General features: G+C 31.5%; 1 protein-coding gene across 2 annotated transcripts in view; it reads right to left on the minus strand.

Annotated features, from left to right (window-relative positions):
• LOC118181494 (uncharacterized) overlaps window positions 1–26,449 on the minus strand; it is a 57,845-nt gene that overhangs the window by 16,098 nt on the left and 15,298 nt on the right. For both annotated transcript variants that reach the window (XM_085811967.1, XM_085811968.1), the window contains 4 exons: window positions 21,237–21,288; window positions 11,180–11,287; window positions 10,944–11,045; window positions 3,759–3,912 (listed from right to left, as the gene is read on the minus strand). In XM_085811967.1, the coding sequence (XP_085668093.1) occupies window positions 3,759–3,912; window positions 10,944–11,045; window positions 11,180–11,287; window positions 21,237–21,288 (416 nt within the window). The remainder of the gene's footprint in view (window positions 1–3,758; window positions 3,913–10,943; window positions 11,046–11,179; window positions 11,288–21,236; window positions 21,289–26,449) is intronic.

Consider the following 26,449-nt stretch of genomic DNA (forward strand, 5'->3'; position numbering starts at 1 on the left):
GAACTCTCCATTTAGGTATACTGATTTTAAAAGGCATAACACTGAAACCTGATATTACACTTTACTAGTCTAAAAATAAATTGATCGAAACTCCATTTTTTGGGGATATTTTTTATTACCTTTTTATCATACAAACATCATTTTTATTATATTTACATCTTTTTTTTTTTTATACTTTTACTCTAAACATTAAATTTTGTATTTTCATTTTTTCTTTTATTCTTTATTTTGTGAAAGTAAACAGGTTTTAGACAGCAAAACTTGCACTTTTCCCCCCTAATACATCGCATAACTACGTGTGCCCGTGTAAGAAATGTTTGCACTGAGGAGTGAATCTTGTATGTTTTCCGGGGCAGTTAAGGGGTTAAAGATTTTTGCATCAATTAACACTAAAAAAAAAAAAAAAAAAAAAAAAAAAAAAAGAAACGTGTTAATGTTTTGTAATAACAAACAATATTTTAATGGTTCATTTATAAATATTTCAAACTCACTCAGTTACTCAGTATTGAGATTAAGTATTTTATTACAAAAATTACCTTCCATATAATATTTAAAAAAACTATTTTGCAAAAAGTATTTCTTACCCTTTAACCACTCCCTTTTTTTGGGGGGCAGATGGAACCTATTTTAGATCTCTTTAATTAGTTATTATTAGTTTTACTTAATTCTTATACTAATAAGATTAAATGACTAATAAATCTTGGCAGCAAGCCTGATATTTGAAATTTAGAGATAAGAATAATTCTCAGCGTTAAAAGGCTATAGCAAATAGCTACAATATACTGAAGTAATGAAATGCAAGACCGCTAACACATATACACACAAACAGTAAAAATTAATAATAATAATAATTAAAAAAAGGAAGGAACTAATAATTAAGTAAAGTAATGCTTTGCTATGAACATTTAGATTTCAAGAGTAATAAGCTTTAATAATAATTCTTATAACTTTTTGTCACATTAATACTATATGAAAATAAATTTAAGTAATTTGTTGCGATGGATAAAAATCAACTTTTTAAAATATGACTTGCACATACAAGAAATCTTTTCAGATGCAAACAAATTTTTACTTAAGAATGTTAACTGCAAAAAAGAGAGAAAAAACTCCTTTTTTATTTCAAATTTCAGCAAGAAAAGTCATTAAAAGTATTTTTTATCTACAAAACTGGAAAGCTATTTGAAACTGCTCATGTATTTATTTAAAACTGATTTACATTAAGAACATATAGTGTCCAATGTACCAAGAAAAATCTGTCATCTAAAATCAAATATATCTTTTAAACAGTAGAAATGGAAGTATTACTACTGACTGTTATATTTAGTATGAAGTTATATTAGCAAAAGTTAATGAAGGATTAGTTTTAAATCTTTAAACTTAGGTTGTAATACATAATTCTCCCAAAAATATCTTTAGTTGACCTTTTATCAAGGATAACCTTTAGAAGAAACCTCTTTTTCACTTTACTCTCTCCTACTGAAATTATGTAATAATTCTTTGACATTAATGCAACAATGCTTTGACATCTTATTATTCATTGTCTTATTTCTAAGCATAGCAAATAGCTGAACTGGCACATTCAGTGAAACTAGGAGAGATAATTTAATCTATATTTACTTTAACTAATTGTTGAAGTAATTTCATATGACAATCACTAAAAACCCACAAAAAGAACTTGAAGGGGGAAAACAAATGCCGCACGCCACCCAAAATAACATAACTTTTTATTATGGTGAGAAAAAAGAGTAATTAGATCTCAGCAAACAATAATATTGAATAAGTGATTTACTGTAAAAACAATAAATCTAAGCCAATAGTAAAATATAAAAGTGGAAATAAAAGAAATCTAGCATTTTAAAATAAATCAAAAACACAACTGTTACTAAAGTACAATATACTTACAGCTGATTCTAAACAACAATAAGTAAATATATTATTATCATACCCGCCAATTTAGAAGACCAAAAGTAGAAGTTTTTTGACAAAAATTCAGAAAAAAGTATAAATTGAATTTTAGAGAGAAAACTACACACCTATTTACTATTTTGAAACTACTGTAAAAACTTCACTACATCTACTGTGTTGCTTAAATTTTAGAATCAAGATATATTGTCATAAAATATGCAAACAAACAATTGAATCAAAATTTTTAGAGATGAGAATAATTTAAGTCACCAAACTTGACAATGCATGAAGAAATTTATGGTCCAAAAAAGATTTAAAATAGCACCTCAAACGTCTTACAACAGAACACATTTTAAATATTGTTTTGATGGTAAATAAGCCCAATTTTTTCCAACCTTGCAGAAAATTGCAAAATTAGAATATTTTTGTAAAAATTAAGAAAAAGCCACAATAGTTGGTATGTGTGTGCCAAATTTCCTGAAAATAAGACCTAGTTAAAATATAAGCCCTAGCTTGATTTTTCAGAATGCATTTAACTCTACCTCCAAAATAAGCCTTACTGAAAGACTTGTATTGATATCATCGGTCAGCCCAGTCTCGAGATGCAGGCTGAACTAACTTGCACATCTATAGGGAATGATTTTGTACACGTGTCACACATGAAGTCATTTTGCATTTATAGGAGAAATACCTATTTTATAATCTGTAAACTTAAAAATGATAAGAATTCAAAGCATCACAACATTGGAAGAAGGCTTCTTTCAGTGTTATGGATAGTCTCAAAGAAGATCTAAAGATTCTTGAAGTTAAAAATCAAAGTTATTGAATGTACACTTGCTTTCAAATCTTCTGTTGAGTCTAAATACCAAATCTCTAACAACTGATTAGAGCAGTGCCTCACCAATCTACATTCCCTCTACTGCTTACAAAAGTGAACCTGTTACTTATGTTTTGGTAATTCATCTAGATGGGAGAAAAAGCCTTGCTGTAGTCATCACCAAGAATAAGAGAGGTAAAACTTAACAAGTTTCAAGTAATAATACTCTTGAAACTGTAAAGGTATGATGCAAACAAGGAAATATAAGGAAATGGATTGATTTTAATGCTACTATCATTTGTTTTGTGTGGTGGCTATGGAGGACTACATATATCACAATCCCAGAATCTTAACAGCGCAACAAACAAGCCATTCAAGAACAAAACGCTGATGAAAATAAATGACTGCACTAAAAATAGAATGCAGCGTGGCAACTATAAAAAAGCTTACCCTGCAAAAAGGTGTGACTTAGAATCCATGGAATAAAATTACTGATAGCTGTATTGCCAATGGATTATAAATGGCAACGTGGACATAAAGTGCACATTTAAGGCCATCTTGCTAGTAGACATGCGAGATTAGCACAAACAGTTCAACAGAAACGGGAGTTGCAAGAAATGCAGGCTGTAATTCAGGTTTGAAAACTTATGATAATACAAAAATGCACAACTGTTCTTGAATAAAGGAAAATTTTTGTACATGAATGTATGAATAAATGTAAATTGTTGAAAATGAATAAAAGTAAATTGTTGTGCATGCAAAAATATCGGTGGAAAATAAGTCCTAATGCTTTGCTTGGAGGAGAAATTAACACAAGTCCCGGTTTTATTTTTAGAGAAAAATGGTATAACAGAACATTAAAATTTGATTTATATGCATTTATATAAATAACTCGTAATACATATATTACAAAATTAAAATTACACAGTTAATGAAAAAAGTTTTACAATTCACATATAGTTTTTCATACCCGAGTTCCTTAAAAATATACTAGTCTTGTAATAAATAAAGCTCCAAAAGAACTCTGAAATTTTACCTCCTTTACTTTAATTTTGGATATTTCTGAAATGTATCTGATTTTCAACAGGACATCTCGCTGATAATCCTCCTCCTCATCATCATCACAGATGATGTCACCCAGGTCATCTCCATCCACAGGCTGTACATCTGAGTTGCTTTTCTCTAAAATACTAATAGTAATGAAAGGCAGCATTTATTAATAAAATGCACCTAATTATCAATGAAAAAAATATCACATTAAAGGCTAATTTAATTATATGGTTATTTAGATCTTGTTCGTGAATAAATAATTAAATAGAACAAAATTAAGAGGCCAGAACAAATTGAAACATAATAAAAATATAAACATGAAAATTATCTCATGTAAAAAGTGTTTTCATATATTTGAAAGATTTATTGTTAAACATATATTTCTCTTTTATGAAAATGCCTTTGTGTACTACAATAAGTATATCTGTATACTATAATAAGTGTAACAGTAAAGTTAAGCCTTAAAATTTATGCTTTCATATTCAGTACCTGTAAAATATCTTATACCTATCTTATTTCATATTTGGTACCTGTAAAATATCTTAAACCTTTTTGAGCAATGAATATTTATAATGTAACAATGAAAATGGAAACTTCTAACCTTAGTGACTATGCCATAAACATAAATAAATAAATAATAATAATAATTGCTTGTGCCCACTGTAATTAATAGTTTAAACACATTTAATATTAATATTTGGTTCAAATATTGGAACATCCTATAAATAACAGGGTTTTTCAATTGAACTATGAGGCAGAATGGATGGGATAAACCATCTGTATGAACTCATTATAAAAGTAGACAGTAATTTTACCTTACTTTGATTTTTCATGCAATATTTGAAGAGTGCAGTTCAATTTTAAGAGTTATTTTTCAAAGCTAAATGAAAGTAACAAAGGAGCATATTTTACTTTATGAGTTCCATTAATTATTAATAGGAGTTTTAATGTACTATATTGGGATCGGACAATAAATGTAAGCCAGTTTCAATGGTGGTTCTAAAAATTCTGACCTGGAAACAACAGTCTAGAAGACAAGTTTCTTTCTGGAAGATTTGTAGAGCTCAACGAGGAACGAAATTACCAGGACATCCTGGAAACCCTGATGGAATGAAATCCCACAGTTAACTGTTGAATTAGCAGTAGAAGAGGAATAGTGTATTTTAAATGAAAAAAAGAACCTTATCTTAATTTTAGAAAATACAAGGAGCATGATTTATAGAATGACCCAATACATTAGATTACATTTTCAAAATGCAAATATACATAACTGCCTCGATGTCAGTTTAGCATAACTAAACGTCTATATCAATCACATAATTTTATGATATTTTGTATCATGAAAAATAAATTTCTTATTTTCAAGAAATAATAAATTATTTTAAAGTCCAAAATAACAGCACAGACTGTATTTGATTTGATTTCATATGAAAAAGAGACTACATTTTAGATTGATAATTTTATTTTTTTAGATGAAATTAGATTTAGGGTATTTAGATGAAATATTAAAAAAAATCTTAAATTGAAGTTAATCTCACATCAACATGGACAAAAGAACTACATTTGTTGCTACGTAAGAATAAATTACTTTCATGTATAATTTAAAAATATATGCTCAGCCATAAGGCTTCAAAACTGGAAACTGAATGACCTAAACATTATGCCATGTGAGCCAGTTACAAAATTTTTACAACATTTTCTCACAACTATTTAACTTTCATGAACATTATCATAAAAGTTTTCCTTTTTTATGTCTGAAACATTTAAAGTAATTAAAACTTGAAATAAAATATATAAATAGTTTTAATTTTAGGTAAATATTCAGTTGATACAAAAGGATAATAAATCTTATGGAAAAGTGCAGGTTTTTCATACATCTTCAAACCGCCTCAACAATATGATAACAACAAAAGCTGACATTCCCATAACACATTTTGAATTTGAATTTTTGACAATGCACGTTTACAACTGTAATGAATTTGCAACAAAAGAGCACTTAAAATCTGTAGAGGGGAGAAAAAAAAAACTTCTTGACAGACTACAAGGGGTACCCAAAGTTTATATTCTATCTGTGGGATTACTATATCAAAATTAAGGATAGGTAAATTTGTTAACTACTGGTAGCTCAACATGAGTTGAAATCCTGATGATGGATGCGTGAAAGTTTTAATGGTCTTCTCCATGGGTAATGTGGATATGAGCTAGTTTCCCTTAAATATCTTCTAAAAAGGCATGTCTTCCAGGCAGATAGCCCCTGAGTTGCTCTGTCTTAATTAATTAACCTAGCAACAAATTTCAGGGCAGAGCCTAGGAAAATAATCTTAGTGTGCTTTGTCTGTGTTAAACAATATAATCTACACATTTCTATATATAATTACTGTAAAATGAGGACAATTTCTAATATTTAGTAAGTTTAGAAATTTCTACAGATGTGATGTCAAAAAATATTGTATCCTAAATGATCCATAAGAAAACCCAAATCAAGACTTCCATAAGACTGTCTTTAATCTGATGCAATGACTATTTGAAATAATGTCCTTTCCTGAAGGGTTATAATATAAATCAACTGTAATTATTCAGTTCCATAACCTGTATTAATAGAATTAACAGCATTGGAAATTCCATCAGAATCTACTGATATTTGGGAATCCCTTATGTAACAGCAGCTTTGGCAAGAAAAAGTTGGTTTCTAATATGCACAAGCAAAATCATTCAAAGCTTATGATCTGCATATATGCATGTAGTTTATGATTCTTCAGCTAGCAAAAATTTTCTCTGCTTTTTAATGTTAAATATTACACATGCTTACTAATTTCTTCCCCCTGATGGTGATCGATGAAACAAAAAGCATACAGGTATGAATCATTATCACTTGGGAGTTCTCCCCAACAAAGTTTATATGTTCAGACATCATGCCAACTGTGGCTGCTAATAATGTATTTAACACATTATTAGTAGCAACAGCTCTCTATGCCACCAAAAAATGCCTGTTTAAAGTAAAAATAAAGCATGTTTCTGTACATTCTTTAAATATGCTGCTTAACCAATTAACTGTTTTGTCCGAACACCATTTGGGTGCCATGAAAAGGGACCCTTTTTTGATTTGCCTGCACACCATTTGGGTAGTTCATTTTCTACATCAATCCACTGATTTTCCTGGTCTTTTTCCCATTATTTACTTTGCAGTGTTTCCAATATATGTCTCTTGTAGTTCAGGAGAGACTGGATTGTAAAACCAGTTCAAGGACAGGTTTTAATGCTTTTCATTATGTACAGAAATTCAGCGGGTTTGTTTGCACGTGTTCAGTGTATTAAGCTTTGCAAATAGTATTTCTTCCCAATTTTAAAAGAACGATGAGCGACAGTAAATGACTCATAACAGAATATAATTCTGATATTGGATCACATAGCGGATCTGGATTTTCTATAAATGATTCTGGTAGTCCTGAAAATTCTTTATAAGAATTCTCCAGTGATGATGAGGAAACAGAAAGTTCAGATGATCTAATTCCTGTTCAGAACTTTTGTGAAATGGACACTAGTAATCCTCTTCCATGATTTCCTTTCACAGCGAATTCACTTCTTTCATATTTATTTTCTGTAAAGCGTTTCTTCCAGTTTTGCAGTTTCATCAGAAAAAAGGCAACTTTAAGTAAAAGTGCCTTAATTTCGCCATAATTAAAAAGTATCTTAAATTAATAAATGCAATACTTGTTACAGTTTTGATTGCTGATTTGAATTCATGTAATCAATTAGAATACAAAACTGTTCATAAAAAATATACTTATCTTTGATCACAATATAGCAAGAAAATGAAACAGTTAAATGTTTAAAAATCATAAAATACTAAATAAAATAATAAATATGAATTTATATTAAATTGCTTTTGTATGTTACATTAAAAAAAAAACTATACATTGTAGATACTGAATGTATTTCTTGCATGCATCGGTTACCATATGAAACCATTTCTCTCTTACAAAAATTGAGATGTGCCAATTCCTGTTTTTTTGCCAAGGCCAGTGCTGCAAATAAGGGTATGCTAGAAATGCCATTGTATAGAGGACAGAAGGCTTAGGGGGCTCTTGAATGTCCTGCTGAACTACATTTATATGTTTAAAAGACAATGAATACATAGGTCTGTCTTAAATTTTTAAGGGCTTCCTATATATATATATCAGGTCATCATATATGTGTATATAAGAGGCAAGTAGGAGCCCTTGAATGCAGATAAAAACAGTTGAATTCAGTCTTGCACTGAATACAAAACAGAAAAGCAGTATGCTTTTGTTTTGATTCCCCCTCTAGAGGTGAGCTTTCAAGTCACCAGTCATTAACCATGGCCAGTCTGTTGCTTGGGTTTATTGTCAAAATAAGTTCTGAATTTCTTGAATACAAGCACATGACAAAGGTGGCAAAAAAGAAGATACAAGAAGTCAGGCCCCCTGAAGTTTATTAGGATTACCAGAAATTCCAGTTTTAAGAAAGAATTTTATACTCCAGTCACATGTCACATTTTCTCATATATGGAAAGGGTGAGATGGCTGAGGTAAAAATTACTACTTCATCTAGGCATTGTAGACTCACACCAGTTGTTGTTGTTTTAAAACTTGGTTACACAATTAATTTGTTTACATATATTACATTACATATTGATAATTGCTCATTCTGCAAGAAAAGTTTTAAAAAGGATTAAAATCTGTCTTTCTTTCTTTCCTGTTTCCTACTCTTGCAGTTTTTTTATAACTCTTCTTACACAAATTAATTTCAGTACTAATTTTTGTGTATATAATTTTGGGAATATCTAAATTTATTAATTATTTTTTAAACTCATAATGAAATCTTATTCTATATGATTCATATGATGTGTTAATATATTTGAACTTTCTGCATCACATAGAAGAAAAGATACATTATAACAAATGACAGTTATTGTGAAAATTCACCTAAAATAGCAACTGTAGGCCTTTCATACTGATCATTATAATAGATAAAATATTATATAACAAGCATTGACTTTGCTAACATTTCTAGCATGTTTTTCTTCTACTTAGATAATCACTTTTCCAAATTAGAGAAAATATAAAGGGGTCAGACAGCAATCAGATATTTTATATAAACAATGAATGTTTTCCTGAAAAATGAAGAGACCCAGTGGAAGCTTTTCATAATGATATAGATCAAATAAGAACACTACCTAAAAGCTTCTTATAAAGCTTTTCTCTGAAATTTTCCATAAATGTTTTGTCCTAAGAAGACCTTTTCGTACTCATTTGCCTTAGTTATGTTTTATATATACGATTAAGCTTAATCAGAGACAAGCCAAGGTCTTGCCAAATAACTTGTCTTCAGAAATGAGAAGAGTGAAATTTATTTCACTCCTCTCATTTATGTGTCTGTTAAAATACGTCATCTTTCCAAACTTTGTGAGAGAATCGAAATTAGTGAAATCGAAATAGATATTCAGTTTGCTTTCAGTGTTGATAAATTTTACACAAGAAATTTGGGCAAATTTTTTTAAGCAGTTGGTTTTAATTTAGATTGCATACAATGCAAATAAATATTTACTCCAGAATTGAACTCAGAATGTAACTAGGAATTTTCAGCTACTTTACTTTATTAACAGTTAGTTATTAAGATTCTAGGGATATATAAAGTGTTTGAGCAACTGCAAAATTTATAAAACCTTTATTTAAGGTCATGTTCAAGTCAAAGTTGAATCACCTTCCACTCCTGTCTTTTTTAAAAAAAAAAAAAAAAAAAAAATGCTCCAGAATTACAGTATTACGATATAATCAATAACAGCCTTACAAAAAAATAATGGATTATAAAGCTGCATTTACAATATATGACAAATATTGTATTTTTAGTTTAATTACATAAAAGTGTACTATTTTTTGAAATATTAGTATGTTTAGTTCATATGAGGCACATATTATATTAATGGCTAGAGCATCAAAAATGATATTGAAACAAGGTGTTCCTTAAATGTTGACTGATGTAATGGCACTAATATGAATAGACATATTTAAAATGACTGATATAAATCACTTTTACATTTCAAAAACAGGCATTGTAGAAATCTCTAACAGATTACAAGCTGAAAGAAAATTGGAAAAATGAAAAGCAGAAAAATTTATTGTTTTAGTTAAAACACAAAAAGACCCAACATATTTACATGCAAAATTCATGAAGACAAGCTTAAAATTCTTTCAAAAGGGAGAGGAGGCAGTTAGTTAAATTTGATTAGACTGCTGCTTTATCTGGAGATAAACTAGTATATGGTAAAAGAACAAATACAATGAGCACCTTGCACCTCACTATATTTGCTCTAAAAAATCTAAAATTTCATGATAACAATAAGTATGAAAAATAACCCAAGTTAGTAAATTCATTATCAAATATTTGCATGAATTTTTTACACTGAAGTTTCAAGTTCAGTGTAAAAGAACTTCAATGTTTAACTTATAAAAACTTCAGGATAATTTGGATAGTACGGAACTTCAGTGTTTAACCAATAAAACCATAATAAATAATTTACTAATTTTAATTTTTACCTTAAGAAATTAATATTAAAATTTACTTTTTTCCCCAAAAAAACTTTTAACAATATGAAAAATACAAGTTTAAACACTTTCTTCAATCATGTAATACTCTGCAATAAAGAATTAAACTGTGACACTGCTTTATCAAAATAACAATAAATCATAACTTATATAATCAATACAAACATGTTTCAGAACATTTTATAATAAAGTGAGATTGCTATTTTCCATTTACAACCTAATTCGAAAGTTAAAAAAACTTCAAAATGACTCATCTGTATGCAATATCCATAGCATATAATCTACATATAAAATGCAAGCCAAAAATAAAGAAGCCATTGGTACTAATGACCTGTTTTCAAATCTTGAGATTAAGAATAAAACTAAACTGAGGGAAAGATAATGACCTCTATAACATGTACTATCATTTGTTATGAACAGCACAAATGATGCATGAACACAAACTCGATGACAGTTATTTCTTACCACTCTTTAAGCAAGAGTAAAATTATGAGATATGAATTGATTCTCATTAAGTGGTTCATCTAACAGATAGCATAGATTGAGTATTATTACAAATTTCATATAATAAAACTGTTCAGAATACAGATTTAGGAAAAAATTACTTTTCAATATGCAAGTCATCAACTGGTTTTGTTGTTTTCAGTCGCCTTGTTATAGTTATCCGAAGACTATTTTGGGGTGAAGAAGGAGTTGTTTCAGAAAACCTATACAAGATAAATAAATTTCATAATATTTACAATTCATCAAATGCCTCTTAAATCAGCTTATGCAACGAAGAAAAGAAAAATAATATAAAATGCATCTAATAAATTAATATGTTTGTCAATGTTTTTAATACCATTGCATTTGCGATTTTTTATGATTCCGGGTTTTCTTTGGTCGTTTAGTATGCCTTGTCCGACGATTTGTTTCTGGTTCAGGAGAGCTTGCTTCCGGTTCAGGAGAGCTGTAGAAGATATAAATATCACATTTAATGATTATAGCAATGAAGGATTAAAACTTTTCTTCAATAACATGCTAAATTTTTAACATTAAAAACTGAATCACATTTCAACAAATTTTTTAAATTTCCCCAATTTTCACTATAGCGTAAATTGTTTAGAACCTGTAAAAAAACTAGAAGCTGCCAGATTTTATATTACATTCAAAGGGGATTTTTTTAAAAAATTATTTACATATGCATATATATTTCGAGAGCATCTGAGCTAAAAATATTTAAAAACAGTATATCTTTAGAATCACCCATGTGGTGACCGGTAGTGAAAGAATAGTCCCAATGTAACTCATGCATGTCATAAAAGGCGACTAAAATGGGCACCCCTGCCTCCAGGGGGTTCATAAATTTGAAGGCTTGGCCCTCCAGGTTGGGGGTTGAGCGCAAAGCCAATCCTCATAAAAACTTCTGATTCAGAAATCTCAAAAGGATTCTTCCGGACTGACACATTCAGGACTACCTGGCTTGAAATCGGATCTGAGATTTGGGACATGGAACATAAGAGCTTTAGATAAAGGCGGAGATTTGAAAATGCTTACTGATGTTTTTATTGAGTATAAATTAGATATACTGGCCATCCAAGAGATGAGATGGACTGGCAATGGAGTGATTGATAAATGTAATTGCAGTGTTTATTTTAGCTGCCATGACAAAATGCATCAGTTTGAAACTGGTTTTATTGTTGATAAACAAATTAGAGATAGAATCATCAAATTTAAGCCAGTGAATGAGAGTATTTGTAGGCTACGTACAAGGGTAAGACATATAATATTTCACTTATCTGTGCCCATGCCACCACTGAGGTTAAAGGGGATTAGGAAAAGGACAAAGTCTACAGATACATAGTCTTACAGATGTACACACATTCAGAGGTGCGAATGTGGATTCTGACCTCTTTCTAATTATTTTGAAATTGCAATATAAGATCAACAGATCTTGCAATAAAAGGAGGGAACAAAAATCTAAAAAGCTTGAGATATTGAACAGCTGAAGTAAACAGAGATAATTGAGAAGTATAGGAGAGAACTACAGAATAAACTGTTGACAAGTGAGGGGAAAGCCCGACAGCTGAGAATGCTTGCTAAAATCTAAAGAAAATTATCGTGGAAGCATCTGAGAAATACAATACCAGAAAAGCAAACGTAATCAGTGGTTTGATGAGGAATGCAGCAAGATTACAAAAAGGAAGAATGAGGCATATAAACTAATGATTCAAATACATTATACTAGAAATGCAGAGGAAAGGTACAAGGAATTAAGAAGAGAGGAGAAGAGAATTCATAGAAAGAAAAAGCGATTGTACCTGGATGAAGTTTACAGAGATACTGAAAATCTAAAAACAGAAAAGAAGCTAGGAAATTTTATCAGCTGATAAATTATAACAAAGTTGATTTTAATTCCAGAACAATAACTTAAAGGAAAAAAAATGGAAAAATTACCAGAGACATGAAGGAAGTTCTGGTTTGTTGGCATGAATATTTTAAGGGTCTGCTTTCGGGTAGAGAGAGGAGATAACTACTTATAACTTGCTACCTACTATGAGTTGTGAATGTGAGGTTAAGGAGCAGAATCCACCAACTCTATATGATGTTGAACTGGCAATTAAAAAGTTAAATAATAATAAATCAGCTGGACCGGATGCCATCAAGGTAGAGCTTTGAAATATGAATGAAATGAATTTAAATAAAGCAATCCATTATCTAATTTGTTGCATATGGACACAGGAACAAATGCCCCCTGAGTGGGAAGAAGGATATGTTTGTCCTATTTATAAAAAAGGAGACAAGCTAGAATGTTGTAATTACAGAGGGAATATCTTACTGAATTCAACATATAAAATCTCCTCCATTATTTTGTATAAACAATTGCTTACATATACTTCTAACATTATTGGGAATTACCAGCGTGGATTCTAGAAGGGAATAACTGATCAATCGCATTCTATTAGACAAATCTTAGAAAGAAATAAAGAATATAATATTGACATCTACCACCTGTTCATTGACTTTAAAGCCGCCTATGACAGTACTAACAGAGAAAAACTACTTGAAGTGATGTTAGAACTTGATTCCCGAAGAAACTGATAAGCCTTACAAGGTTGACTCTTAAAAAAGTGATATGTAAAATAAAAATTTCAACATACCTTTCAAAACCTTTTTATACTGAGAAAGGATTAAGACAGAGAGACTCATTATCTTGCCTGCTGTTTAATATAGCTTTAGAAAGGCCATAAGAGGCTCTGTAATAAACACAAGTGGAATCATTCTTGCACAGAACCATTCAATTGCTGGCTTTCACCGATGACATTGATATCATTGGGCGATCAAAACGAGTTGTGGTCGAGGCTTCTGTCTCACTTGAAAATGCAGCAAGAAAGATGGGCGTAAACATTAATGAAAACAAAACAAAATTTATGATTACATCTAATAAAACTGTTGATTTATCCCCCTTGAAGATAAACAGTTATACCTTTGAAATTGTAAAACAATTTAAATATCTAGGCACATTGATCACAAATTGCAATGATATAAAAATTGAAATAAAGAATAGAATATTTATGGCTAATAGATGTTACTACAGCCTTAAAAAAACTTAAATTGAAACTAATCAATGTAAAAACTAAATTAAATTTATATAGAACTTTAATAAGGCCTGTAGCCATTTACGGAAGTGAATGTTGAATACTTAACAGAGTAGATAAAGACTTAATTATCAACTTTTGAAAGAAAAATCCTAAAAAATATCTTTGGACCAGTACAATAAAATGGCATGTGAAGGATATTTTATAATCATGAACTTCTCAGAAAATATTGGAAATACAGTAAAACTAATATTGTCAGAATTGTTAAGGCATCTCGTATCAGATGGCCAGACCATGTGTTTAGATATGATGATGCATTTCCAACTAAAAAGATAACCTTGAGAATTGAGGGAGTAACACGAAAAGACGAAAAGGAAGACCACCCACTAGATGGATAAATGATTAAGACACAATAACACGCCGAATAAATACTAATTCAGAAGTCAAAAATCAGCGTTATATTTACAAAATTTTCACAGGACTAGTTTCGATGGTTTTACCGAACCACCATCTTCAGCTGCAAAACCGCAAATGAACAAGATAGGAAATAATGATTAGATAAGATAAGAAAGCCTGGACAAGAATAAGCAAGTGGCACCATCTGTTGGTGAAACCAGAACTAAAACATAATTTCTTTAAAGGCCGAAGGCAAATTTGGATTGGAATTAGGATCGTTAACTAGAACAGAAAGATTTTTATGAATGTGAAATGCCTCTAGGAAATCCAGTTCTCCAATGGAAGATGTTTTTTGAATAATTTTGGCAGCAGAAAAACTGAAAGTGGGGTTTTCGGACCAACAATGTTGAGCAACAGAAGACTTCTGTGTTTCCTTTTTTCTAACATATGCCTCATGTTCCTTGACGCGAAATTTTAAGGCTCTCTTAGTTTGGCCAATGTAAATTAAACCACACTGGCAAGGAATCCTATAAATACCCCAGGAATTCATATCTGGAATGGGGTCCTTGAGTATGGAACTCGGAATTTTATTGATGGGAGAATAAACAACCCGAAAGTTAAATTTCTGAAAAATATGTGCAACTTTATAGCTAATTGATGGAAAGAAGGGAATGACAACAGAATTTTTACAATCTCCTAAAACAAGAGTGTGCCTTTTAGTGTGTTGAGATGAGAATTTTTTAACTGCTTGATTAATAATGTTGGGTGGAAAGCCCCTGTCAATAGCTATTGCTTTTAAATAATTTAGTTCTTCATCAAGGGCTAGTTTGGAGGAGCAAACTTGAAGAGCACAGAAAACATAGGAATAAAATGAAGCTAACTTTTGTTTAGTCGGATGACATGATTTAAAGTGTGGTGGAAGGCAAACCGATGAAGGTTTACGGTAAACCGTAGTACTGAAGTTGGATGTGTTACGTGTGACCAGAATGTCGAGAAACGGAAGAGAATTGCAAGTCTCAAGTTCAAAAGTGAACTGAATAGCAGGATCAATAGAATTCATTGTTGAAAGAACTTTATTTAAATCATTTTTATTACCTTCAAACAGAGTAAAAGTATCGTCTACGTAGCGGAACCATGCCGGGAAGTTTAAAGTTTCAAACAATTTTGATTCATAATAATGCATGTAGATATCAGCCAGGATGGGACTGAGGGGGCTTCCCATGGCTAATCCCTCAGTTTGCTTGTAATATTTATTTTGGAAAACAAAATGTGTTTGTTTCAAACAGAGTTGAGTGAGAGAAATTAGCTCATCAATTTCGATGCAAGAGAAATGAAATTCGCAAAGTCTGGTTTCTAGACATCTTAATGCACCCTCCACTGGGACATTGGTGAATAATGATTTTACATCAAAAGAAACCATGAGTAAATTACTAAGATAAATGTTTTTAACTTTTTTTACAAACTTTATTGAATTTTTTATGGTGTAAATGTTATTGTCTAATAGAGTTGAAAATCTAGAAACTAAATATTTAGCTAATGGATACGAGGCAGTACCTAAATTTGATACAATAGGGCGGAAAGGAATACTACTTTTATGAATTTTGGGAAGAGCATATAATCTGGCACAATTCGCAACAGATGGGATAAGTGAATGTTTTAAGTTGCCTGAAATGATTTGCGAAGATTTGATCGCAGTTTTTATTTTTGACAAGTCCGAAGGTGAAGGATCTTTAGGGATCGGATTATATGGTCCTTCGTTTAAGAGTTTAGTGACACCATCGATGTAAGTGTTCCTATCCATGACGACTATCTGGCCACTCTTGCATGGAAATTTATGAGCTAATTTCTCTCACTCAACTCTGTTTGAAAGAAACACATTTTGTTTTCCAAAATAAATATTACAAGCAAACTGAGGGATTAGCCATGGGAAGCCCCCTCAGTCCCATCCTGGCTGATATCTACATGCATTATTATGAATCAAAATTGTTTGAAACTTTAAACTTCCCGGCATGGTTCCGCTACGTAGACGATACTTTTACTCTGTTTGAAGGTAATAAAGATGATTTAAATAAAGTTCTTTCAACAATGAATTCTATTGATCCTGCTATTCAGTTCACTTTTGAACTTGAGACTTGCAATTCTCTTCCGTTTCTCGACATTCTGGTCACACATAACACATCCAACTCCAGTACTACGGTTTACTGTAAACCTTCATCGGTTTGCCTTCCACCACACTTTAAATCATGTCATCCAATTAAACAAAAGTTAGCTTCATTTTATTCCTATGTTTTCCATGCTCTTCAAGTTTGCTCCTCCAAACTAGCCCTTGATGAAGAACTAAATTATTTAAAAGCAATAGCTATTGACAGGGGCTTTCCACCCAACATTATTAATCAAGCAGTTAAAAAATTCTCATCTCAACACACTAAAAGGCATACTCTTGTTTTAGGAGATTGTAAAAATTCTGTTGTCATTCCCTTCTTTCCATCAATTAGCTATAAAGTTGCACATATTTTTCAGAAATTTAACTTTCGGGTTGTTTATTCTCCCATCAATAAAATTCCGAGTTCCATACTCAAGGACCCCATTCCGGATATAAATTCCTGGGGTATTTATAGGATTCCTTGCCAGTGTGGTTTAATTTACATTGGCCAAACTAAGAGAGCCTTAAAATTTCGCGTCAAGGAACATGAGGCATATGTTAGAAAAAAGGAAACACAGAAGTCTTCTGTTGCTCAACATTGTTGGTTCGAAAACCCCACTTTCAGTTTTTCTGCTGCCAAAATTATTCAAAAAACATCTTCCATTGGAGAACTGGATTTTCTAGAGGCATTTCACATTCATAAAAATCTTTCTGTTCTAGTTAACGATCCTAATTCCAATCCAAATTTGCCTTCGGCCTTTAAAGAAATTATGTTTTAGTTCTGGTTTCACCAACAGATGGTGCCACTTGCTTATTCTTGTCCAGGCTTTCTTATCTTATCTAATCATTATTTCCTATCTTGTTCATTTGCAATTTTGCAGCTGAAGATGGTGGTTCGGTAAAACCATCGAAACTAGTCCTGTGAAAATTTTGTAAATATAACGCTGATTTTTGTTGTTTGACTTCTGAATTGGATAAATGATGTCGAGCAAGATTTAAGGTTAATTGGAGTTAATAGAAGGATATTGCGCCAAATGTGGTCAGGTGGAGGAAACTTGGAGAGACAGCCTTGGCCTGTAACAGGCTGTGGAGCTTATGAAGAAGAATATTAATATCTTTAGAATTTCAAACTGTTGGTCTCGCGTGCTGGAGATAACAATATTTTATTCCATACAGTGTGTTGCCATTGCTGGCTTTGAAGTTGTTGAGTTTCTTAATCAAAAATCAGTTAAAGTTTTAAAAATATGAAATGGATAATAAGACAAATTCAGTTTCAGATACAGGCTTTCCATATTCGGAGGGAGGATTATGGTATTAAAAGTTTTATGGCTCTAAGTACCGTTTTTTCGAGAAACATACATACATTCATGCAGATTTTTCATTATTTATTTTTTTTTAATATAATACATGGTGACGATATTTGGTGGCAACAATTAAAAAAGTGATACAGCTGTTTATGGTGATTTGATGCAAAATGTTGTTTCGAGACTAATACCCTTCCGCACATTTTTTTATCACTGCATTCAAACATATATATTTAAAATATTGCAAACGTTATTGCACAAAAAAGAGACTTATTAATCTGGGGTGTTTTTCATTCTAATTTTGAACAGACTGCATTAAATTTACGGAATAGAATGATTTTTCGCTTGGGTTGGTAGATCGCAGAACTCTTAGTCCTATTCAATCCAAATTGGAAAAAGTCCGTTGCTTGTTTTGCAGCGAACTGTAATGGTTTCAATATTCTAGATTTTGCTAAGAAAGGGGAGAACCTCCAGACCTCCGTACTGAATAATGTATTGGAAAAAAAAAAAAAAAAAAAAAAAAAAATTTTTTTTTTTTTTTTTTTGACTATTTGATTACTTTGCCTTTATTTAAGCCATTCCGAATATTATTCCTTAGAAAGCTAATCTGTGTTAAAACACATATACCCATTTTTGAAAGTTTATCTAATACTTCAGCAATTACTGCAACTATATTATTATAAATATTCATACATATAATATAAGCATAACAATCATCAGGGGTGTAGCTAGAGGGGGGCAAGGGGGGCATCTGTCCCTGAGTGCAGAATCCTAGGGGCGCCAAACTGATGTTACAACATTTTAGAATTAAATGCATTCCATCTTTGGCAAGCAGTAGGGGGCACGAAACCTTCAGTTGTCCCTGGGCGCTGAAAATCCTAGCTACGACTCTGGCGATCATAATAAATGCGAATATGAACTGACCACGCGGAACGAGAATGCAAATTATTAAAATGTTAATAGAAATTCAAACGTGTGTAGTATTTGAGTGGAAGGATAAGAATATTGAATGTACCGGAATTTTCTACCTCTTTCGCAATTCATTGACCAATAGAACGACGTGCACCTGTCTGTACTCTTGCGTGTACCAAAGGTTACGTTAATGCAGAGAAAGGGGGGAAAGTTATTTCCGGGAGTATGATTGACCATCTGAAAGTTGTTTATTTAGTTTCGGCTTTGGTACGGGGAAAAATGCGTGTGCATTTAAAAAAAAAAAAAAAAAAAAAAAAAAAAAAAAGAGCACTAAAAGCAAAAAATAAGCACTAAAAACCAAAAAAAATAAGGGCTTTAAAGAAAAAGTAAGCCCCTATAAGAGTCTTTAGGTTTTATTTTCTAATATAAGGACTTATAAGCACTTGGAAGGACCGCTACGAACCCTGTTCAACAATAGGGAATTTGCCGTTCCTAGCAAAGTGCTGCCCTGGGCAGATGCCCCATCTCGCTACGCCACTGGGCAATACAGTAATTGAAGAAGTTCTGGTTAGCGAATAATTTTTTACATTTGCTGGTTAGTGAATAATTTTTTACTTTCTGATTAAGAAACTGCTTTTTTAGAACTTGCTCGGATGCTTCAAGGAAAAGCTTAGATTTTACTCTTTTATCTACAAGTGGTTGTGAATTACTGTAACCAGTATTGCTTGCCCCCCCCAAAAAAACTGAAGATTGTTGCTTTTTCCATTCATCAGAAGCTTGGAATGATAAGTAGAGAACTGATCAAGCATGAATTCAGTTTTTTTTGTAGTACGAAGTTGGCGAGCCGCCTGTCGATAATTTATTAAAGAAAACGGATCAACTTACATGGTTTGCATGTGCATCTGATTCTGAGATGGGAATGAAGGAAAAGAAAACAATTAAAAAGTCAACCCACGAAGACCTACATAAAGCCATGCTGGAGTGGTTTAGGCAGCAGAGACAAGAGGGAAACCCAATAAATGAACTGATTTGTACAGGAAAAGCTAAATATTTTTTTCAGCAATTAAGACTTAAGGGCGAATTCTGTGCATCATCAGGATGGTTTATTTATTCAAATAATACTCTAGTATTTAACAGTTCGAAGTGCAGGGTGAACTTCTGAGTAGTGATCAGAATACAGCAAGACTTTTGCGAGACAAAATTTCCTTCCAGAGCAGACATACAATGCAAGACTTTTGCGAGACAAAATTTCCTTCCAGAGCAGACATACAATGTTGATGAATCGTTATTTTTGAAATGCTTGGCAACAAAAACCTTTGTGTCTGAAAAAGAAAACCAATGTCTTTTAAAAGTATGGAAACAACCAACTTGCCAATGGACTATCTCAATCAGAAAAGGGAAGGATGAATAGAATCATATTTCAGCAGTGGTTTGATACAAAATTTGTTTCTCAAGTAACAGACTTTTTAAAATCACAGGATCTTCCTGGAAGAGCAGTGTCAATTTTAGACAATGTGCCACCCCATCAAGTAAATAGATATTAAAATCAGGAGATGGACAATTTTTCGTAAAGTACTTGCTACCCAATGTGACAGCCCTGATACAGACAATGCACTAAGGTGTTACTGCATCGGTCAAATGAAAGTATCATTCTGCATGTTAAGTAAATTGATTAAGGAAGATCATTATCCTAAAATTTCCTGAAAAAATTTTCAATTCTGGATGCTATCTATGAAAGTACTATTGCAGGGAAGAAAGTGAAATATTCAATGCTAAATCTAGGAGAAAAATTCTTGCAGACTTGGAAGAACATTACAGTTTTGATACAGACACAGAGGTGTCACCAGCTTATCTTGCTCTCAGATTGCAAACAGTGTGCTACCTGGACTTGAACATTTGGTCAAAGAAAACATTTTTGAATAGTGGCTGGAGTGTGATTGCAACTTGCCCTCATTTGAAACCCACACAATTGAACAAATTGTTAGTTGTGCGGAGGGGTGAAGCATTAAGTGACAGCAAAGGGAGGAGAGTGGAGGCGGGAAGCAGTCTGCTGATGTTAAGGTCATTCATGGAACTACACTTTATCAAGTCTAGTGCCTTCTGGACTACTTGGAAGGGCAAGAAGATAGTCTGCTGACTGACAAAACGACAATATGCAAGCTGAGGACATCCATTTAAAAAAAAAGCCAACTCGGCGAAGAAAGTTCTGACTGACTTTTTTTACATGAATTTGAACTGTCAGAGTGATTTTTTTTTTTTTTTTTTTTTTTTTTATATTTTACAGTTCTGCAATTTTTGCTTGTTGATGAGGTTGGTTTGAAACTCCTGAAAATACTGTACAGATAAACTGTTTTGTAGCATTTTTCTCTTCATATATTATAATGATTTATCTCGACTTTTTTTAAATAAAGTATCAATATCACATATGTTTAAAGTATGGATTACATACAATTTTATAAATTTCCTTTGATATTAATAGTTTTAAGACATGAAATTAAGAGTCTTAAATGATACTGATAATTGTTCTTAAAAATTATTATTTTCTTAAATAAAAATAAAACATACTCTATAACAACTGCAACATCCTTTTCTTGCGATTTCACTCTCCCTCCTCTCCCTGTGAAATGAAGAGCAAAAACAAAATGATATCAGTTAGCAATAAATTACAAAATATAAAATAAAAGTATATTACTTGAAAATCGCTATGGAACAAATAATTTAGGAAAATTTTTGTTCTTGATAGAATTGTAGGAAAAACAAAATGATGCTACAGGATAAAATCTTTTTTTTTTTTTTTTTTTTTTTTGCACAAAATACAGCACACCTGTGTTGTTTCTTTATTGATAATTGAAAGCAGCAGTATTTGAGAGTAAAATCATGCTATTAGTTTCGGAAATTATTACTATAAATTAAAATTTTTGACACCAAATACAAGAGGATAAATATATCGCCTTAGCTGTGAAAAGAATCAGAAATGCTATTTTCAGTCAGATAGCTGCAAACAGTGCTAATACTACTTATATTCAAATATATGCAATAAGTATTTGTCAGCAATTAAATAACGTTGGCTTTTAAATGCAAGGAAGCCTACTGCAAGCATTCCACTATCACCATTGAAAAAGATTACATTAAAGCAAGGAACATATTCGATAGGATCAATGGTTCAGAATCATGTTTTCTGATGAATCGAACTTCACTACCAACATTGATCCTGGACATCAGTATTGTGGAAAGTGAGGGAGAACTCATTCCCAGAACATTCAGGAAACTGATTGCTATGGAAGAGAAATAATTGTGTGGGTGGGTATCATGCGACAGGATTCCTCTTCATTTTTCTGATGAAGGTACAGCAGTAGTGCATCAAAATTGGTCCAGATTTTCTGCTCATTGATGACAATGCCCACCTACATAAACTAGCTAAAGTGTCATATACTAACAGGGAAAGATAGTGAATACATGACATGGTCTGCACATTCCTCAAACCTAAATCTCCCAGAGCATGCCTGGGCTACATTAGGAAGATGTTTTGCTCAGAGAAAGTATCCTCCTTGTATTCAAGAATTTGAAATTGTAATGACAGACTACTGGAAAACAATCTCCCCAGTTCTCTTAAGGAGTTCAGTGGACAGCGTGTATAACAGAGCCCAATGCCTGTTCTCAATAAAGTCACACTCCATACTGACAAATTCATAGATTTTACCACAAGTATTTTTCATAATTGTTGAGTATAGCTGTTGAGGATTTATTTTTTGGCTTATCTTATTTTGTCATGTGGTGATACTTGTACCGTTTTGCAAAATAACGATACTTTTTAAATATTTTTTTAAGTTTACCTAGTTATGATGGAAAATGACTGTCCTTTAGCAGCTGCTATAAAGTGTAATTATGGCAAGAAAATCACGGATGATTGAACCTTATTTCAAAATCTTGAAAATTTTCCTTGAAGGAAAAAAAAATTAACAATTTCAAATAATATAGACTATGTTGTATGGTTACTCTCTGAAACTTACTAAAGTCCTTCAGCCCTACTAAGATGAACAAGTGAGTTATTGTCCATCTATGAAATAACAACCGAGTCAAAGAAGGTTTAAACAAACCTTTTATTAAAAGCTTTAAGGTGCAAAATTCGTGCTTACAAATTTAATCTTCACAGCTTGCAAGATAGTAGTGGAAGAAAAAAGGTCAATTTAAAGTTTAAATAAATTCTATACAGAAGACTACAAAGCAAACACTTGTGTTGGCTCAATTTATTGAGTTTTTTATTTTGACTCACAAAATGGCTAATGCCGGATAACTATTTAGCATAGCTGGTAAAGATAATAGTACTACAGTGAGTGTTGCTGCCAAGGCAGCAACACTCACTATAACAAAAACTTTCAAAAACTCTGACTTAATCCTTTAACTGTCAAGTTATTTTGATGATTTGGGTACACAAATTGTCAAATTTTTTATTGGAAAAACTAAATGTAGCCGAAATAAACATCTCCCGATATATATTCGGGTATGACAATACGATGCAATCAAAAAAAAAAAAAAATTACCCCGAGAAATACTCGGGCGTGACATTTTCGAACACCAGTGCTGTGCCCAAGATAATCTCGGGCATGACAGTTAAAAGGTTAAGTACTCTTAATTCATTAACATCCTAATGAAGATAAACTCATTATACCCTAATTTGAAAGCTAATGAAAAGAAAAAGTGATTGTGAAGTTCCAAATCACAGAAAATGGGTTATTTAATACAAAACACACTTTAAGATGTGACACAAAATACACTCGCATACAAACAATTTCATTAGTGAAGCAAAAAGTGTAATTCTTTTTTACTTATTTTTTACTATACCTTTTCATGTATTAGCTTTTTGGTTTCTCAACATTTCTTAAAATAACTGCTAAGTTTAGCTTGCTTTTCAGGAGAAAGGTTTTAAATTCTTGGAAATGCTCTGTTTAAATTCTTTTTGCTAACAATTGATTATTAATTATTATCATTTTGATGTAGACAATGACTCGACCCTTCAGGTACTAAGATTACAGCATGATGTAGGCATATTAACAACTGGGGGAGATTAGAAATCCTTTTAACAGATGATGCTAGTATGAAAAAAATGGTTTATAGAATGTAAAGAATTTAAGCAAGCTGCTCAGATACTCAATAAATGATCTTCAAAATCTTTATTAATAGGATCCTTACAAGTATATTTTTATCCAAAAATTTTATATGTATTATTGTTTAATGAGAATAAATATTTCAGTCTTCACAGTCTAATTAGGCTGTCAACTTTCAAGGTTGTTCTACATTCTACTATAACATGACCCACGCAATTAAATACACTTTACAGTGGGCCCAAAGAAGGAAACTAAACAAATTTACAGTTTGTCTCTTACGAGAATCTCTGTTTTCCATTTTCTTTTAGCTTGAATACTTCAGCCCAAAAATGACTCTACTTGATAGTTTCTGATTTCTCAGTGTAAGAAAAATGTTTTCATCTTCCGAAATGACATTTGGAAAATTATTTGCTAATTTCATCAATAAAACTCTTTTCCCAACAAAGAATAGGATTCATTAAATTTGAAGAAAACAGGGTTCTTAACCTTTCTGGAGTTCCTACTAAACTTTGAAGATTCTGCACAAATAAAAATTAATCCTGGATACCAGCCTTCAAGATTACCACTTGTGAAGGTTATCTGTTCATACAGTGACACAACACATATGATTTTCAATGTAACACACAAATGTGCTGTCCATTAACTGCTGCATAAAGTCTGAGATCCCAAATCACCAAGATTTCTGGAAATTTTGGGGTTTTAGGTCATCAGCTTAAATCTAGTAAGATTACATGTAGACATGCCAACATTGTGATTTATTGTTTAGAGAAGAGAGAAAAATGCACCATCTCCCTACAGGCCAGAGCAGGTGCCAGATTTTCGGGGTGACCAAAGTTTTTACAATTTAGAACAGCAACAAGGAGCAAAACTACGGATGGGTGAATTTTTAGAATTTAGGAGAGGCATCAAGCAGCAGAATTTAGGGAATTTTCAGAATTTAGGACACACACAGACTGCAACAGTTGTAAATGGCAAATGTGTAATGTGGGTCCTGTCCCCTACTAACTATTTAAGAGCCAAAAATGTGACCCAGGCTAGAACTAATACAATGTCAATCAAGCATTGTTTCCGCACAATCTGACTTCCCTAGTAAGCAGGTATTTAAAAGTGACATGCAGAAACTTCAGTCAATCCAGAGAAAAATCACATTTACAATACACCTGCCTCCTTTTATTATATTATATTCTTCATTTTTAATGGAGGATTTTTTTTACTACTTTATTTTATTTACATATATATTTATTGTTATTATTATTCCCCCCCCCTTGGCTGGTGATCTGAAGGTCTGGATATTAGATGCGTGGATTTTGGATTTTGTACTGTATATGCAGTTTCTCAGATATAAAATTTCTAGATCTCAGAAAGCAAAAATCCCTGAATTATAGCTATATTCATACTACACCTCTGAAGAATGCAATGCAAAATATAATGTCCCAAATGTTTTATAACTGAAATTTAGATTCTAGAGGAAAACGTAAATTATATTAGATCATTAGCATGAATATTACAGCTATGTTGAATCTAGTTCTTTATGTGTCACTTCACAGATAAAAATTCTTTGTATATAAGGTCACAGTTATGTAGAAATTAAATCTTGCCAATATAATAAAGTCCTTTTGACCTTATTAGATTGACAAGCAAATTACCACTTCATCTAAATTATTGTGACAATATCTTAAGAAGGTTTTAAATGACCTTTTTATTTAATCTTAAACTTAAATAGAATGCACAACTTATGTGTTTACAATAAAAACATTGCCACTTGCGAGTATTTTAAATAACATCAGTTAAAATTTCAATTCAAAAATTCAAGGTATCATAGTTGGAAACTACACAAATTGGTCTAATTAGCTGGCTTAATATTTTAATACAGCATTTTGACTAGTGAAACAGCTAAAGCTGGAGTATTCAGTGGCAGAGGTGGACGATATAATGCAAACTGCAGGTGATGCTCCCAAAAGCACTATTTCTAAAACATTAAAAATCCCTGACTTAAATACTCTATATGTGAATTTGCGCCTGGTGAAAATTATGGAAAGGAGAAGGTCAGCCAAGTTTAAGATCACAATAATTGGTCAATTAACATAAAATACTTCTCATTCATGCTAATTTGTTGATGCTTACTTACATGTGGATGTTTACACTAGAACATGACACTTGCAGTCTGACCAGGAAATGAATTTCTTATGAATATTGAATAAACAGATCAACATTGATTTGACATTACTTTTGATCTAAACTTCTTTTAATTACCCAATGTGATGAAAGAATTTATTTTTCACAGCAAATAACATAGAAATATTTTTAAAAATTAATTCAATGGTATAAATATATTACTGAATTGATTTTTTTAATAACCAAAGCTCTAACTTTTTTCTTAAAAATTTTAAAATCAATTCATACAATTTTATAAATGATATTATTATAGTATTATTTATAAATTTTCTCCAAATATTATTTATTTACACTCATCAATGTTTATTTTTCATAGCAATTACAGTTTTAATCACTACAATGCGATAATTTTCAGTTTTAGTTTAGTTCATTCCTAAATCATAAGCATTCTTTTAACAATTCAATTTATAACCTGAGAAATTGCATAAATTTAAAAATGCATGCTGATTAATTGCTTTTGTAACTTTGTGACTGATATTCCTGTTCAGAAAAATATGT

The sequence above is a fragment of the Stegodyphus dumicola genome, chromosome 2 (genome assembly GCF_044657685.1).
Source record: "Stegodyphus dumicola isolate Sdum_Otavi_A_Nest chromosome 2, ASM4465768v1".
NCBI classification, from domain to species: Eukaryota; Metazoa; Arthropoda; class Arachnida; order Araneae; family Eresidae; genus Stegodyphus; species Stegodyphus dumicola.